The 19437-nt window shown below is 41.9% G+C and overlaps 1 protein-coding gene across 7 annotated transcripts in view; it reads left to right on the top strand.

Annotated features, from left to right (window-relative positions):
• RUBCN (rubicon autophagy regulator) overlaps positions 1 to 19437 on the top strand; it is a 2564006-nt gene that overhangs the window by 386217 nt on the left and 2158352 nt on the right. For all 7 annotated transcript variants that reach the window (XM_044070705.1, XM_044070707.1, XM_044070708.1 and 4 more), the window contains exon 5: positions 13026 to 13132. In XM_044070705.1, the coding sequence (XP_043926640.1) occupies positions 13026 to 13132 (107 nt within the window). The remainder of the gene's footprint in view (positions 1 to 13025; positions 13133 to 19437) is intronic.

Genomic DNA, 19437 nt, shown 5'->3' on the forward strand with positions numbered 1-19437 from the left:
TTCCCCAATGTGTGGGGCTATGCCCTCCTCCCTCCCCTATCTATATTATAACTCCAGGGTTGCGCTACAGTGGGGAAAATGGCATAATATTTTATTTGCCCAACAGTACTTACATTCAGTGAAACACGGTTCAGTGAAATGAGTTTAGTGATTTGAGCTTTCAGCGATTTGGTGTGCATGTTGTGAAATTCAGTAAAATGAGTTTTCAGTTAATCCAAGTAGACCCATGTATATTTTCTTTGTCTTCATCTGTCTCCTTTGCGTGAGTGTGATTTGAAATGGCGGCCAAACAAAAAGGAACATCTGGATTTAAACACGGTCAAGACTGTTGCAGGAAAATGCCCAATTCAGATGGGCATCGTTCCTGTATATACAGTTTGGGTGCGCCCCATCTAGACACTGCATGTAAAATTTGCCAGGGTTTCAGCGCCCATACGCTGGCAGAGAGGTGAAATAAGCTAATTTTGAAGGGCTACTTTGAAGGAGCATTTTAGTAAGCCTTCTCTAAGTTTGAGACACCTAAATTGTCAAAACCTGACCCTAAAAAGAAAAGCCATCCAGTGCCGACCTCCCCATCGGCAACAGACTCAAAATCGCATAAGTCACCAGTTCCATCTGTATCTTCGGAACTGAGGACAGAAGTACCAAAACTGACTGAGAAATCTTCGTAGGCACCTAACAGTTCAGTCTTCCTCGATACTGATGGTTACTGTACTGATACAGACTACTTCAGCACAAACTATTGCTTTGACGCCAGTGACCTCTTTGGCACCAACAATATGTTCTGCACCAGCTTCACTCACCTCTCATTCGGTTCCAGCTTCCCCCTCTGCACAGCAACCTGTGGTGCTGAAAGTCGAGACATTTATACCTCCCAGGACTAAGTATTCCCCTTCTGTGAACCCATTCTTTGGTCAGCTCCCCTGCCCTTTTATTGATAGGCCAGAGTCTGCCTCAGGAATGTCGGGAGCTGAGGCATATTCTCCAAGGACTCCACCTTCCTCCTTCAACCTGTTTGCACGGTTTGGAGCCCACCACTTCGACTTTCCCAATACCAGCTGACTCAGTGACAACGGAAGACCTTACCTTGACATCGGGAGTGTCTCTGCTGTTCTCTCCACTATTGGATCTGTTGCACACCCAGGACCATAGTTTGGCTGTTGGTTCTGAGCGTTTATGAATGGTACCGTTGGTTTCCACAGCGCTATCTTTGGCTCTCAGAACCATGGCAGTTTTGAACCTTCCCCCAGCTCCTGTTCTGGATGGTGGCTCATCAGAGTACCGAGGTTGTCTTTCTTGGTTTTGGGCTCCCATCCCTCGTCAGGTGGGCCTGGCTGTTAGATCATGGAGAGAGCTTTAGCCTCAGCAGGCTCCCAGCTGGCTTCTTCTGCATCAGAGTGTCACATTTATGTAGCCTCTGGTTTGCAGCTGTCACAATCTGTTATGTCTGGACAGCGGGCTCAGAAGGTGTAAGACATCCCTGTTCAGGGTTCCTCCTCTTCTGAGTCTTCCTCAAAAATTCCTGCTGTGGAGCCACCACATAGGAGGACTTGCAAGAGGAAGCATCTCGATTCTCCAGAAGAATCTATCATGGAAGGCACAGATTATGTTGAAGAGGAGGGTTCCCCCCAGTCACCCCCTGAAGATGTCTCCTTTGGAGACATCCTAGAAATTCTGAAACAGAAGGGTGATTGGAAGTCCTCATACACATCCTCTGAGGAATCTGTGTTCTTGCAAGATTTTCGTGCCCACCCATCTACTTTCTGGGTGACCCCACCTGCTGATGATCTAATTAAGCTGATCATTCAGCGGGCGTGGAAGGCCCCTGATTCCATAGAGCCCATTCCCTGGAGACCAGGTAAAATTCTAACAGCCCCAGAAAATCAGTCTCATTGGACAAAGGGTCTAGCAGTAGATGCCATGCTGGTGGTGGTGGCCACCATAAAACGCCATGCCTGGATGCTCTTGTGTGACTATGTGGAAACTTTCAAGTCTTTCGTCAATGCTCCTGTTGACGGTTCTTCTTTGTTTGGCCCTAAAGTTAGAGATGCACTATCCAGGTGTGAAAAAGATGGAAAAACGCGTTCTGCTTTGAGCGTTCATTTTTCCAGTCCTCAACGATACTATCCTAAAAGTCAAAGGAGTGGGAAAATGTGGTTCAAGAAATCCCAAGGGCCTTTTTGTGATGCACGTGGTGAATACTGCCCCCCCCCCCGGAGCAAAGGAGGGAGCTCCACTGGAAGATGGCCCTCCCCATGGCAGAGGGTGGTCCGCGTAATCAGTGCTCCAAAGATTCCTTTTCTGGACAACCCTCCCAGCCACTCCTGAACAGGGTCCGATTGCTTACCTCAGAAAGCAGTCAAGGAAAGATTTTCACTGCACCAAACAGCCTGGCTCATGATAACTTCAAATACTTGGGTGCAGAGAATTATCACCACAGGTTGCCACATTGCCTTCAATCTCTTACCAAAGTTCCAAAGCAAATCCTCGATGTTCCACCCAGTCAGAGGGATCTAGCAGCAGTAGAAATTCAAAAGCTGCTCCAAAAAAGAGTCATCCAAGAAGTCCCACCAGAGCAAATAGGATCCGGGTTTTACTCTGGATTCCTTTTAGCGCCAAAAAAAGACAGGGGACTAGAGACCAATTCTAGATCTCAGACTACTAAACAAATTTGTACAACAGATGAAACTCCAGATAGTCACTGTTCAGTCTATTCTTCCCTTTCTGGAGAAGAATGATTGGATGTGCTATATAGATCTTCAGGATGTTTATTACCACATAAAGATGGACTAACACTCCAGAAGATATCTCCGCTTCTGGCTAGGAGCCTCCTAAATAATTCCAGGCACTGCCCTTCGGTCTCACCACAGCCCCACAGGGTGTTTATCAAATGCATGGCAATGGTAACAGCTCACTTGAGACTATGAGGATTAAGAGTGTTTCCATACCAGGACGACTGGCTCCTCACTGCCCCCTCCAGGCATCTATTGCTTTACGCCACAGACTTCGTGCTTTATCTCGCCGAGGCACTAGGATTTCAATCAACAAGGAAAAGTCACAGTTGTTTACTACTGAAGACCTAGAGTTCATGGGAGCAAGACTAAATACAGTTTCTTGTGTAGCCTCCCTCCCCCTCCACGGGCTGATAAACCTAAGGTTGCAAGTTCAAGCAGTAATTTCCCGAAAAAAAGTTCCTGCTTGCCTGGTACTTCATACTCTGGGAACCATGGCAGTAACTATAACTTTAGTACCTCTAGCAAGACATGAAGCTGCTTCAGTGGCTCTTAGCGTCCCAATGGTCAGTTTTAACTCACCCCATGCCTCATCCAATCCTGATAACGAATCATTACCAAAAGGATTTATCCTGGTGGATGAAGTCAGAAGAAAACCTATGGGGTCACACTTGTTTCTCCCTTTCCGCCCTAAGCCATAGTGACCACTGATGTTTCCCAGATAGGGTGGGGGGGGATTATCTGGGAAGTACTTTTCAAGGCACTTTGTCCTTGCAAGAGGCCAGTTTGCAGATCAGCGTCCTAGAACTGACGGCAGTGCTTTTAGCGTTGCAAGCGTTTCAGTCTGTCCTTCGGGGACACTTGCAAGCCAATCAGACAAACATGTCTGTAGTCTGGTACTTCAACAAGCAGGGGGAAACCATATCCTACTATTATGCCGGGAAGCCCTCAGGATTTGGCAATGGGCTTTCACTTCCGACTGCTTTCTGATAGCAACATATATCCTGCGAAACTGCAATATGATCGCGACCGAATTGAGCAGATGCATTTTCCTGCCTCACAAGTGGTGCCTAATCCACAGCATAGCAATGAAGATCTGTCATTGGGGTCAGCCTTCCTGCAATCTGTTTGCCTCCCGATAAACAACAAATGCAGCAACTACTTTGCCCTAATTCCCCCTTATGGGGAGTCCCTGAGAGACGCACTTCTCGATTGGCCCCCCTGGGACTACTTTATGCCTTTTCCCCCTACTCCAGTGATTCCCCAGTTTTTGAGGAGAGCCCAAAGGTTGAGAAGCAAAGTAATTCTCATTGCTTCCTATTGGCCCCACCAAGTCTGGTTCCCCTTTCTTTGGCCTCATCTGGTTCACCGCCCTTGGATTCTAGACCCAGCTGTGGGACCTTCTGTCTCACCCACAGAGCTTGATACATCCAGGATCCAAAATCTCAAGCTGACAGCTTGGTATCTCCAATTCCAGTAATTACCAGGCAGAATAACTTCCCTGTCCAGCACAAAAGATTATTTTGGCTTCCCATAAACCATCCACTAGGAACCTTACCTTAGCAAATGGAAAAGATTTTTGATTTGGACCTATACGAACAACATAGACCCCTTTTCAGCATCATTTGCTAAGGTCCTGAGATTTGTGCCCTTATTCGAATCAGGAGACTCTCCTTCCACATTTAAGGTTCAGTTAGCAGCTATTTCCAATTTTCTTAATGGATTTAATGATCATCCCTTTATGTCTCATCATTTGTGCAAAATTTTCCTTAAAGGCACTTTACATCTAAAACCCCCATTCACAGACCCTATAGCGCCATGGGATTTTACTTTAGTTTTACAATGCCTAGTTTGACAGCCTTTTGAGCGAGCAGCTACTTGAAACCTCAAGTTTCTATCTTGGAAAACCCTCTCCTGGTGGCTATCACGTCTGCCAGGAGAACTTCCGAATTACAAGCTTTATGTGTAAAGCATCCTTGCATCATATTTCACAGGGAGAGAGTGTCGCTAAGAACCATCCCGTCCTTCCTCCCCAAAGTGGTATCAGAATCTAATATTAACCAGTCTATGGACTGGCCTTTCTTTCCAAATATTTCATACAAGGGTGAATACTGTTTACATTTGCTGGATGTCCACAGACAATTACGTTTTTACCTGGACAGAACAAAATCTTCTAGAAAATCAGACCAACTATTTGCATCCTTTTCAGGACCAGGATTGGGGGTAAACCAGTATCAAAAGTTACCATATCAAGTTGGCTTCGAGATTGTGTCAAATTTGTCTACAATCAGAATAAACTCAAACTACCTGCTCCGGTTAGAGCGCATTCCACCAGATCTGTTTCCACTTCAGCTGTCTTTCATTCCAGGGCCTCTATGGAAGAAGTATGTGCAGCTGCAACATGGGCTACTCTTCATACTGTTATCACCCATTAGAAATTAGATATGGTCTCCAGGGGAAGAGCATCCTTTGGCTCTATGGTACTGAGGAATATCCTTCCTTAGGGCCGCCCAGGATCTAAAATAGCTGGGGACTCTGTCCCATCTGTCAAGAATGAATGAAGATTGAAAATATCAGATAAAGAATTTATGTCCTTACCATAACGTTCCATCTGTGTTGTTGATCTTCATTCATTCTTGACGTCCCACCCTCCTGCCCCCTCCGAGAGACTTCTGGAGGATCGGACCTTGTTCTGGGAGGATATAGGGTTATACCTTAGACAGGGCTTCTGTCTTTTTCTGTACTAGACTGCAAACTCGAACTGAGGTAATGGAGAGAGGGGCATTGTGGATAGAGCCTTAGCTGGACAGTTTTTGGCTAGCGCGAGCTGTATAATGACCAAGTCAGTTCTGAGAGGTCAGAACTGAAACCCATCTGTCAAGAATGAATGAAGATCGACAACACAGATGGAACGTTATGGTAAGGATGTAACTTCTTTATTTTTGACAAGATTAGAGAATTAAGAAGCTGTTAAGCTGTTTCCTGTGGTCCAGCAGTGCATGTCAAATACCAAACAACGAAAAACAAGAACTGCTGAAGAAACGGACTGCACACAATAGGAGAGCTGGAGAACACAGCTTTAATACTCCAAAACCAATACAAGTTGTGTTAAAATCCAAGTAATAGTGAGCGCTTTCGGCAAGTTGGAATAACCCGCCTTCATCAGACAACCACGAGATTTCAAAAAAATGTCTTATACTATACAATTAAAAACAATGAACCTATCAAGTTAAAGTGCATTGCTAAATCAGAAAAGAACTCCATGACAACCTTAAAAAGGCATGACTTCAAGTTAAAAAATAAGACGTAAAAAATACAAGTAAATGAATAAGCTATCATTAATAAATATTAATAGGTAGTGCAATAGATATATACAAAACTACCTCTATGTCAGTTGAATAAGAGCTTGTCAACTTACTATTGAAAATCTCATATTGCACTACACCATAAGAAAAATGTATATACCACTGTTATAATCATCAAGCAGGGTGAAGCTTACAGATTTTAAAACAATGCTGAAAATGCCCCTGCTGGAATGTATTAACTTCAATAAGTAACTTTAATCACAAGTAAATATTACTTAGGTGGAAAATAACAAATGTACACATCGTAATAGATAGATGCCCTGGTCAAAACACAGCTAAATTTTCAAGATAGTACAGAACTAAGTAAACGTATTAGAGAGGCTGGAAAACAATTAGCCGCAACAATTGTGTAACAGCAGTTATAATGTGTGGCTAACCTATGCAAAAACTATCTATACACCAATACAAAAATAAAAAAGAACTGGATAGTATTGGCATAAAATGATTATTATACACAGTAGTCCAACCAACTTCTTCAAAACCTGTTGCATGTGCTAAATAGTGACAATGAAAAAAATAACATTTAGAATGATCGGATACGCAGTATCCGTAGTCATGACGAATATAATTGTAAGTCATTGCTACTATCTGCGCTTAAAGTCAAAAGCAACTTAAACTCGATGTTCAGGCCTTCTGGTTTAAAACTGTCTATGTTATAAACAGTTGTTAATGATGAATGATGTATCCATGGAAACCAAGGGGGCTAACTCTTTACCCGTCTTAAATATAAAAAATCATACATGATGAAACCATAATTAAACTTGTACATGTTAAATCAATTATGTGTAATGACAAATATTGACAAAATAACTTGATTATGAACATGAATCATAATGTCTACCTATTATAGGATAGCCATTTTAAAACACATTTAATTGATAATCCTTCATTGATACCAGGAAGTATGTGAGCCCTAGTCCTAATCTGCCATAACAATTCGTCAATTTCCAAACGAATTTGCCATGGCCCACCCCTTAAGTCCATCTCTCTCTGTTGTAATACGAGAAATTGGAATGCATGGCCTGTAAACTCTAGGCAATGTCTGGCTAGAGCATTATTAACATCTTCTTTCATAATTGCGTACTGATGTTCGTAAATTCTGTTTTTTAGCTTTCTCTCGGTTTTACCGATGTAGAAAGCATTACAAAAATTACAAAGAGCTACATATATGACAGCCTTGGACTCACAACTATAATGTCCATTGCACTTATACTCCTTGCCATTGATATTACATGTATTTGCTACTCTAATATGTTTACATTGAGAGCATACTCCACATCTGAACATACCACTGGGTCTATTAGACCTAGGGAGTGATTTTCTTTCAAAAATGCTTTTCATATTTTCCCCCCTCCTATATGTGATTTTAGGGTGGTCACCTAAAAGAGTACAAAGGGACCTATCTTGCTTGATGATTTCCCAATTTTTGTTGATAACTTCTTTGATTTTTGAAGAGTCAAGGGAAAAGGTGTGTAAAAAACTGATGTTAAACTTACTAGTGTCGATATTATGAATAGACGTATTGCCGGTTTGGGATGGTATAAGATCATTAAGGGGCTCCAAGTTGTTATTCATGTGGCCTGAAAGTAAAGGGAAAAAATGGCCTGACTCTCTTTTATTAGTGACCTCTAGTAGTACATTAGAGACTAAGGGCTGTGGATAACCTCTTGCGAGAAACATGTCAGTGAGATTATTGCATTCCGCAATGAAGTCAACTGAGTTGCTAACCATGCGGGCTGCTCTAACATCTGCCCTTTGATGACTGATTTCTTTTGGTGATAAGGGTGATTGCTTAAGAAATGTAAAAAAGCATTGGAGTATGTTGGTTTCCTAAATATTCTACTTTTCAGCCTTTGATTAACTTTATCCTTGATTAATAGTATATCTAGGTAGTTGATCTGTGAATCATCTATTTTGTATGTAAATTCTAAGAAATCTGTTGATTTTGTGATATTATCAATAAATGTCGGAATCAGCTCTCTTTCACCCTCCCAAATACAGAAAATGTCATCCTGGTAACGGGTATACCAGGTGACATATTGGGAAAAAAGCTCGTCTTTAAATAAGTAGCTAGACTCCCAATAAGCGAGTACTGCATTGGCAAAGGACCCACCACAGGGCGAACCCATGGCAACGCCCGAAGTTTGTAAATAAAACATCCCTTCGAACGTGAAAAAATTGTTAGATAGCACTATTTCTAATAGGGTCTCAATCAGGTTCATGGTGTCGTGTTCGACATTTTTTGCCAACATAAACTCCCGCACCCAGGCTAGGCCGATGTTTTGTGGAATGACAGTATATAGGTCTTTGATATCAACAGTAAGAAACAACATACTGTCATTGTATGTAAGCATGTTGATGTTTTTAAGAAAAGACCATGAATCCTTACAAATATGGGATTCAGTGTTAATCAAAGGTTTCAAAATGCTGTCAACATATTTTGCACATGCCTGGGTGATATAGACCCTCTTCCATCTATGATGGGTCTAAATGGGGGCGAAATCAGTCTTTTGTGTAGTTTCGGTGTTCCAAAAAATGCCGGAATTCTTGAAGCCGGCATAGTCAAATAATTGAGGGTATCTGTGTTAATATAACCCTCCAAAAACAAGTCATTAAGCATGTTATTTATTTTCCTGTAAGCCCCATTTATCTCATTAAGAGATGATATTTTGTAGGCAGGCGAATCAAGATGTTGGGACAAGTATTCCACGTATTTGTAATGATCCATGAAGGCTAACCCCCCACCTTTATCAGGTTTCATGACTCTAATTTGGCAATCCTTAATTAACTGGATGAAATCTTTCTCCAAAGGAGCAATGTTAGAAGAATTTTTCTGTTTACTATACATGATTTGGTTCTTAATAGCCCACATATCCATCTCACACATTTTTTCAAAAGTTTGCAAGGTGGAATGTAAAGGGGGGTTGTACGAGCTAGCTACTCTAAGTAAACTAATTGCAGATGAATCATTACCCATTAAGCAATTTAAATTAAGTTTACGTGTGAAAACCTTCAAATCAATGATAAGCCTGCCTATATCCATAGTGCGCCCTGGCACAAAGGAAAAATCCTTAGCTAAAAAATCAATAATGTCCTGTGTAATAATCAAGGAAGTGTAATTGTACACAGTAAAGTCACCATTAGAACTTTTATGAACTTTCGGATGTGCTCCAATGTTCATTATATCAATCACCTCCTGCAACCTCGTCTCCTGTTCCTCGAGTTGTTCTGTGGTTGAGCTCGAGGGCGATTGTTGCCCCTGTGATTGTTCACCAACTGAAAATCCTGATTATCATGGTTATTATAGATAACAGGATGTTCGTTAGATACAGAAGGCAGCTCACCCTCCACCACTGGGGGGTTGATGCTAATATTATTGTTGGCATTAAGTCTAGGACTCCTTCTGACAACTGGTCTACTGTTATTGCTGTTATTATTGGTGTTATTTGTGTTAGACTGAAGAGGTTGATCTTGAAGAAATTCAGTTGCCAAACTGCCAGCTGCATTATTCATTGGACTCTGTGTTAATCTAGGATAAGCACATTTATTTGCGTAATCCTTGATGTCCCTTGCTAATTTCTTTTTCTTATTAGAAATCAGCTTGTCCATAGTAGCAGTGCATGGTTTGATTCTCTCAGCTTTCATTGCCTGTGTTACTCTGAGCAAGTCACTTAACTAAACGCTTCTCCTGGGCTGAGACTGCAGAAGGTGCATGGAGATCAGTGCTCTACCCCAGAAAGCAATTACAAATAAAATGGTGTGTGTCTGTCTAATAATTGTGATGAACTGTTGCATTCAATGCACATCACTAGTATGGAGTGATATGTCACAGCATGCAAATCATGGGGTGTGTACACCCCCTCCTCCAAAATGTAGGATCTTCATAGGAAAATAGTAGGAGTGAAAATCTCATTTACAGACACACGCAAGATGGTCCCTTTGCAGATTAACAGTTAAGGTAAGGGTATTTTTTTTTTTAATAAATCTGCTGCATTAATTGTCTCTGGAGAGATGCAGTGCCAGGAAGTCTGATGCCAGTGGAAATGTATGTGTAACTATTGGTCCTCTTCTGTCTTGCTGGATTTGAGTTGTGTTTTAAGGTAAGAAGCAAATGGACAGCAGGGGGAAGGAAGAAGGAAGTAAATGGCAAAAATGTAGGGGTGGTTTGTATTGCTGATGCGTACTGGGTCACATCCTTTTTGTGTTGCTACACACACAAAAATAATCAAGTCTTTTACTTGTTAACTGTCTTAAAACTGCAGCTTTTCATCTTGATTTTCATCAAGATGTTGACTAATTTTTCCAGTGAACAACAAGTATCTTTATTAGTTGCTTGAGACATTTCAAAGAGCTGAGGATCTATTTTTGTCTTGTTTATCAAGGGTTGCACTTTCCCCAACCATTTTTGTGCCTTTGTTTCCAGTAGCTTTGCTAGTATTTTTGTGGCCTGCACTTTGAACGTAACACAGACCTACAGCTTACTTTTCCAGCTGTTGGATTTTTTGCATTTTGTAATCGTTTCCACAGGATAGACTTTCCACTAGGTTACTCCTTTCATGGGCTGCATTGCTTTTCATGTATTGACCTTTGGTTAATCACGGGGTCTTGTATCTGTTTTTTACCCATTTGTTTCTCGCTACGTGTAATTTAAGATAATTGTTTGTGCGGAGTATTTAAGCAGGCAGTTCATTTCACTTTTGTGATTATTGTTGTTGCGCTTTCATATTACATTCACCTTGTCCAGAAATCTCTCTCCTCCTCCACCTGGGTAGAGTCCCTTCTGTGATACTTTAAAGAATTAACCTGCACTGGTAGATTTTTACTTATTTAATTTATTAATGAAGTGCATCAATTGGAGCATTTTCAGGCTCAGCCAGGGAGTACTTCTGTGAATATGAGCAATAAACGTAAACATCAGAAGAATCACAAACATTACCTGAAGCAGATTATATGCGTAAAGGAGTACAGCTCCAACTTCAGCTCTGGTGGCCAGAGTTCAGTTAGTGGCTCACACACCTGACGCTGCAGGCAGGGAGGATGGGTGAGCTTATCTTTGCAGGGAGGGAGCAAGCTGAGCGAGGTCTGGTAGAGGTCAGAGCTCAAGCAGTGAAGATTACCAGGCTGGAGAAGTGGATTTTGCTAAGGGCCCACAGTGGGCACACCGTCAGGCTATTCCTAATCTCCTATCCAGCCTAACACTTGATGTAGTCATATTGGCAGGAGTTAAGGCAAACTAAAAAGCCTAATTGTAGAGCTGCTGTATGATAGCTCCCCACCTGTCCAGTCCTGTTCTACAGTGCCTGGTTGTGCATTCCATATACCCTGTCATAAAGTGGAGGCTTCATGCGGAGGTGTTCCACTGGTGGGGGGGGGGTATATCTCCCTTTGCAGTTCACACCATAGAGCCGTTGGGAACTGCAGGGATAGGGGTAATTGGGGACCAGTCACTAGGAAACCTGAAGTCAGTGAGAGCAGTGTTGAACAAAAAAAAAAGTCTTTAAAGAATGCACTCCCTGGATGGTACAATATGTTCAGTCTTTACAAATGATTTACAAGACATTTCCATCTCCTTCAGTCTTAATACTAAATTTCCAGTATACTAGGTATGTTGTGCATGTAGGATTTTCGTGTTTGTTATGCAGTATGCACTTCATCTTCCAGCATGGAATTTATGTTTGAATGGTTGAACCCCTTCAGCAGTTTGCCTCTTGGTAAATATTTTTTTATGGTCAACAAGACAGTTACTTAGAAATAATATCAGGATTCACAGTTGAATTTGTACAGACTTCTCAGACAGTATTACAAACAACATTTAACTGAACAGCAGCTTAAATATCCAGCAGTATACCAATCAGGCACACCTTGAACCATGAATAAAAATTTAGTTAAAACACAAGCTCACAGGACTTGAGTTCAATCACCATTATATTAAAATTAAAATTAAACTGAACAATCATAAAATCAGCCAGTTGTTAGCCTATCATCTAAATAGACACTAGCCACTACCTGATGTAAACAAGTACAAAACACAAAATTACAAACTCATAAAGGCAAAAGACTATCTAACCAGGTTCTTGGAACAACTGGGATGTTCAAATGTCAAAACTGCAATCAATGCGTCACATTCTTGAATCAAACCGATTTGACATTGATAATATCAGATCTGACATTAGATGCAGATGCACTTGTAACTCTAAATGGTGGTCTATGTGGCATTATGCCAAAATGCACAGGTTTTTAGGATCTACGAACATCAATATGCAATTAATAAAGCGAAAGATGAAAATGCATTTTAAGTTTATGGTTATAGAACAAATGCATGACACTATTAGAGCCCTGTACACCTATTATTATGGCAAATTAGATTAACAATGAAGGCTGCTCTATTAGCAGCCTTCTTAAACTTAAGAACCTGGTTAGATAGTCTTTTGCCTTTATGAGTTTGTAACACACTCTAACTGTTTTGTGTTTTGTTTCAAGACAGTTACTTAATTTGATTAGTTTAAAAACAAGAGTTAAACTGGGGTTGCCCTTGTTTCAGGGTGCAGTGATCTTAGAACCAAGAAGTACAGGGGGCAGACCCTCATGCATGGGTATTGTGAGGTTTGTCCCAAACAGAAAATTTGATTTGGGAAAACTGTCATTTGTGTTTGTCTCTGACAGCATTTCTGTCAGTTTCAACCTGCCACTTCAGTTACATTAGCAGATCACTTACGCCAGATGGACCTTTGCTGCATTTAGTCTCTTTTAGGAGTCAAACGCCAGCTGAGTTGTAGCACTGTTTGTAAAATTTCTGGTTATGTGTCTGTGTGTCAGTATACACTGGTGTTGTATACTGGTGAATAAGAAAGTCCCTTTCTTGGGGAAAGTATTTTATTTTGAAGCTTTTCAGTAATGGAGCGCTCACTGTGTGTTTACTGTCTTGCAGATACTGCTTTTCTTCTGAGTGATGCCCATGTGACTGCCATGTTTCAGTGTTTGGAAGCTGTGGAGCAAAATAATCCTAAACTGCTGGCTCAGATTGACCCATCTATGGTAAGCAAAGGCTTAGTGTAAATAGTGCTCTAAAGGTGGAAGCATTACAGCATTGTTTCAAAACACCTGCTGTGATCTCTACCAAAAACTGAATGTAAGATACCAATGAAAAGAAATATTGTGTTGCCTGAAAACAGTAATGGATCTAGAACACTGCTGAAATGTAGATATGGAAGAGAAAGTTGGGAAGAAAGGAGCTGTGAACAAGACTGTTATACTGATTGCATTAAATTTGCTTGATGACAAAAGGAGACAAGTCTAGCTAGTTTGCCCTTTTAATTGCCTTAACATTCTACCTCCATTCTATCCTTGTCTTCCCCTTTACCTTTTTTCAGCCGGTCTCATACCCTGTTCACCCTATGCATTCCAGTAGTCCATTCCATAATTTTTACAGTCTACTGTCTGTGCTTCCTGTTCTCCTTTCTATCCTTATTGTTTTTGATTACCCCTTCACATCTCCCTGACATGAGCTTGTGACATATGTCCCTCCTGTCTTTTCTGGTCTCCACTTAGAAGAGCGGTAGCTTCTCTATATTCTGGTCCATATTAATTCCTTCTTTATCATGGATCTCTTTGAGATCCTTCCCCTGAATTTCTCACAGCAGCCTGTCCCTTCACTTATATGGCCCCTGCAGCTGCACCCTGTACTTCAAGATGTGATCTGACCAAGGCCCTGTAGAGTAGAAGCATTACCTCTTTTCTGGAATCTTTGCTGAAACTACACCCTAGTATTCTGTACGTTGCTGCCACTGCTGTCCCACTGTGCTCCCAGTGGTCCAGTCCAACCAATACAATATCCCCAAATTTTAATCCTATTCTGTAATCATCAGTTCTATTCCTCCAAACTGATACTTCACACCAGTGATGTTATGGCCTAAATACATTATATTTGTGTACAGTGAGCCTCAGCTGCTACCTCTTTTGCCCACTTGTCCATCCTTTCTAAATCCTTTACTAGACTCTACCTCCCCCATCATCCCTGTACTGTTGCACTTGTCTTTTTATCATCAGAAACAAGGTTGATCCTTTTTCTCATTTCTGTCAGTTATGCCTGACACAAGCAAAGTGGAGAGTTCTGGAAACAACACAAACTCCTGTAGTGTGCTAGTACTCATTTCCTTTATTTCTGATGTTTTCTCTTGTTCATACAACCCTCTGTATCTGACCATTGAACTGTGCAACTGTCCAGTTCCTCAGTCTTGGACCTGCCCCCCAGCCCCTCCAGTTTCCTTAACAGTCTCCTTTTGTGGGACAGAATGTCAAAATACTTGCTGAAGCCTGGGCAGACATCCCTCAAAAAATAAAAAAAACATGTTTCCCTTGCTGCTAAAGAAACCCAAAGTGAATGGCATGATTTTACTTTGGGGGGGGGGGGGGGTTGTTTGTTGCCTTGAAGCCTCCTCAGGGAGTCTTTGTACCTGCTCCTCCCTAGTCATCTACTCCTCTTTAGAAGCCCAGAGAGCAGGAGTCCTATGAAAAAGATTTGGATGCTACGAAAGAGTTGTTGGCATATTCTTCTCAAATCCTATCTCCTTTGGATTATGGATTTGAGGAAGAGAGGATTCTGTTAGTTCAAATTCTCCTTTGGAGGAACTCTCTTTTGGGAACATTATTTCCCACATAATGGAATATTTCAAATGGGACTGTTATCACGTTTCTAATATTCAAAAGAGGTATTATGAACCCCTCCAAATGGAGTCTCCCAAACTGTATGCTGTTCCTCAAGTCTTGGCTGCCCTCTTAGATACCTTTTCAGTAGTCTCAGTTACTCCTCATTCTCAGCCTCTAGCTCCCAACAAACCTGACAGATTTTACAAGGTGCCTGATTGTAACTTTTTGTACAGATGTTCTTCTGCTGATCCTTATGTAGTGTCTGTATCTTCTGACAAACCTTTTAAACTTTTGCCCTCTACAAAACTACTTCCTTCAGATAAAGATAGTGGAGCCATGGAACGTCTTGGCAAAAAGGCCTGTGCTGCTGCCATCCTGGCTTTTAGGGCTATTAATTTTTAGACTCTTAATGATAGGTATGTTTTTAGCCCTTCTTTTTCAAGTTTCTCAGGCAATTTCTGACCTTCCTGATTCAGAAGGCAAGGCCATGTCCCTTACCTTATTGGGTTCTTCCTTGAAAGTGGCGGGTCACTCTAAGTGTAGCTATGGTCCAGCTGATCCTGTTCTAGGGCTGCTGCATTTAGCTCTGTTTGAGGTGTCACTCTTGGCTTTGGCTTCACCTTTTACCTGATGACATAAAAGCTAAATTGTTGGATGCTCTTCTTGATAATAATAACCTTTTTGGCTCTGCTGATGCTGAGCTTTTTAAGTCCCTCCAGGATAAAGGCAATGCCTTGCAGGAATTGAAACATATTTCTGTTTCTCATATTATTTAAATTTCAGAGAAATTGTCCATCTATATCTGCCTTTGTTCGCAGACAGTCTTGCCCGCCACTTAAAGGTAAAAAGGGTTCTAGGCGTGTAGCCACAGCCAAGTCTATTCAGACTTCTACTTCTCAGAAATCTCCTTTTCAAGACAAGTCCGGTTCTATCTGACAATTTTTCCCTTTCTCTAGGCCAGGTACCTTTATCCCTTCATCTTTCCCTGTCCCCTTCTCAATTGGTTAAAAGTCAATCAAGACTCTCTGGTTTTGTCCATCATCCGTCAGGGATATTTCATGGTGTAGAAATCCATTCCTCCTTTTCTGAGCACCCCTCAACCTTCTCAGGAACAGCTTCCTTTCTTTCCAGTGGTTCTTCAAGAATTTGTGCCTCATGCACCATTCATGTTGTGCCCCCTACCTAGGAAGGGAAAGGTTTTTATCATGGATGTTTTCGGTTTGCAGGAAGAAAGGCACCTGCAAGACCCATTCTGGACCTTTCTCAGCTCAGTACTTTTCTTAATATCCCTTCCTTTCAGATGATGTCCCTTCAAACCCTGTTCCCTCTTCTTCCCCAGGCCTTCTTATCCCTGGATCTCAAGGATGCCTACATACACATTCTCCTCCATCCCATTTTCAGGAAGTTTTTGTTTCTCTGTTTCTTCCTTGCATTTTCAGTTCCCTGCTTTGCCCTTTGCCCTCTTTATTTACCCCAAGGGTATTAACCAAATGCTTTGCTTCTGTCATTGCTTTCTGCAGGATGAGAGGGGTTCAGATCCTTCCTTATCTGAAGGACCTGCTCATTCAGGCTTCAATCCAAGCTTCTGATTCAGCACCTTCAGTTTACTGCTTGTCTGTTTCAAGTCTGGGGCTATAAACTCTAACAATCACTCATGCATCCTTCTCAGGGTCATGTTTTTCTTGGTTGCAGGATCCAAGCCATTCCCATGTTGGCAGTCCCTGCCTCCACCCAAGGCCCTCTCTCTTGATCGCCTTTTTTCAATCTCTTCTTCCTCTGGCTTCAGTCACAGCCAGGAATTTTCTCAGGGTTTTGGAATGCTTGACTTCCACCATTCCTGCGCTGCCTCTAGTCAAGCTGCATATGAGAAAACTACAGTTGCTTCTCATCGACATTGTCATCCACTGGATTTCCTAGTTCCTTTCCTTCCTTGTCTCAAACATGAACATCAGCGGTGGATTCAACAGCTTTCTGTCAACCCGGGACTTCCTTTCCAACTTCCAGTCCCATCTCAGGAATTCTTTGGGTGGCTTAGACAGGGGGTAGGGAGCTTTCTTCAGTTCCCTCAAGATCCAGTGTCTCTGACCTCCTGATCACAGGTCAGATCACATCAACATGAATGAGATGAGAACTCTTCTGTTAGCTCTTCAAGCTTTTCATTCCCTTTTTCTTCCAGGCCCCCCCTGAAGGTTTTCACAGACAATACTACAGTGATGTGGTATATAGGCAAGTAAGGGAGGACATGGTCCTAACTTCTTTGCAGACTCACTCTTCAGGTCTGGGATCTAGCTATCCAGTATCAGTTGACTCACCAGGCTATCTACATTCCTTCAGAGCAAAATATAGTGGCAGACTCTCTGTGCAGGTCCAGCACTCAAGCTCACGATTGGATGCTTCACAGAAATGTGTTTCTGGACTTTGTCTATTAGTGGAGTATTCCACAGGTAGATTTTTTGCCTCCCATTTGAACAGACAACTTTCTCTTTTCTATTCCAGAGTCTCGGGCCCCTTGGCTTGGAAGATAGACGTATCTTTTCCTTGGAAGGGAATGTTTTTTTTACACCTTCCCTCCCCTTCTGCTTATTCTGAGGGTCTTGCACAAGACAAAGCAATGTTGTGACTTTCAGCTTTTCCCGGTTAGGGGTCGCCACAGCGGAACTCCTGTCCGCTAATGATTGGCAGTTGATTTTTACGTACCGAGTTGCCAGCCCTGACGCACAACCTTCAATGAAGGTACGCTCATTCACAAGATAAAGCAATACTACCCCTAAATCTTGCTGGTGACTCCCTTTTGGCCCAGACAGCATTTGCTTATTCCCCCTTCTTTGATTAGCCAGGGGCAGTCACCACAAGGTACCTCACTGGGTGGATGTCCTCACACAAGACAAGGGGTCTCTTAACCATCCTCATTTGTCCAGTGTTCAGCTGATGTTGTGGATGATAGAGTTTACAGCATTCTTCATATCAGGCCTTCCAGGAAGCCTGTTTCATCTGCCTGGGACCACAGTTTTGTTTTTGAAAAATTGACTCAGTCTCCTTTTGAGCCTGCAGCTTCAGCTTCTTTGCAGCATTGTACGTGGAAGACTCTTCTTTTGTCCCTTACCTCAGCTAAAAGACTATCTGAACTGTAGGGTCTTGTGGCAATTCCTTCTTTATTAGTTTTTCACAGAGCCAGTGTGTCTTTTCTTACTCATCCTTCTTTTATGCCTAAGGTGATCAATGAGTTGTCTCTTAATCAGTCTATTAAGTTACCCTCATTTTTTCCTTCTCTGCAGTCTGCTAGTGAAAAGGTCCTTCACACCTTGAATTTGCATAGGCAGCACAGATATTATTTGGATAAGAATAAGGGCATTCGGCAATCTAAGCAACTTTTTGTTTCTTTTCTTTGCAGGTTTTTTGGTTTAGCAGTTTCTGAACAAAACATTTCTTCCCGTATCTGTAATGCTATTTCTTTTTATTACTCCTTTCATGGTAAATGTCTTTCTGTCTCTGTAAAGGCTCATTGTAACAGAGCTGTAGCTTCCTCTGGTGCCTGTTTCAAAGCATTGGACACCAGTTCCATCCTTGAGGCTGTTACTGACTTCTGTCCATGTCTGCACTAACCATTACAAGTTTGATGTTTCAAGAGCAACAGCTGGCTTTGCCAGAGCTGTACTGCATGGGTTTCTAGAGAGTTGTTCTGTGCCTTCCTCCTCCAAAGTTTCCTCTTCAGCTTTTGTATTCTCCCTTACGGAAAGAATACTGCAACAGTGATATGAAAGGACATAGTACAGATGTATAAAATCTTACCATAAGAGTAGATGTACTTCTCTTCATTGTTGCAGTATTTTCTCTCGGCATCCTCCCTTTTCTGCTCTGTCCTATTTTTTTTTTGCCTTCCTGAGTAGGGTTTCCTTTCTTTTTCCCCTTCAGGATGCACATGTTCCTCCTGCAGCTTTTCAGTTCTGGGTTATGTGCATCCATGTGTCACCTTAATGCCCTTCTCCTTGCGTGGGGAGCATAGGTGGTGATGTATGACATCTATAAATTCTTAAGGCATTGATATACTGGCCAGATGTTGGGCTATCCTTGGCAGGAGATCCCTTTTGTAAAAAATACTTAAACAGTAAAGAGGATGACATCTACTGTTACGGTAAGATTTTGCACAACTGTACTTTCCCTCTGCCCCTTCATTTGGCAGTTGGGGATATGGCAGGTAGGCCTTATCAGATGGCTTTTCTGTAGGATTAAGGTTCCATGATCGACTGCTTGGGGGACCAGCTGTGCTTGGACCTCTGAAGATAGGTTTCCCTTTCTGGGGTTTACCTGCTTTCTTCTTTTGAGGGGAACACTGCACTATTGTTTCTATGGCTGCAGGTCAGAAGGAAGGAGTTAGTTATTTATGGATTCCTGTTCTTGTGTTATGTACTGCATTCTCTCTTTTCCATTTGCGACTGAGGGATAATGAAGATTAACAGATATGGGAACATTTATGGACCTAAGCTTCCTCCTTTTCTTTTCATACAGTACAGATTCTAGCTCTGTCTGTGTCTGACCACAGCCTCATTTTTATGTACATGTACCTATCCCAGCTGAATTATGTAGGGGTGTTGGAGCTGTCATGAAACCTTCCAGCTGAACACTAACAGGGGGACAGGATTCCCCAGCTTTTGTCTTTTTTGTCTTTACCACCCCCGCCTCCCAAAATTTAGTGT

This window comes from Protopterus annectens, chromosome 4.part1, assembly GCF_019279795.1.
Source record: "Protopterus annectens isolate FY-2018-M chromosome 4.part1, PAN1.0, whole genome shotgun sequence".
NCBI lineage: Eukaryota > Metazoa > Chordata > Ceratodontiformes > Protopteridae > Protopterus > Protopterus annectens.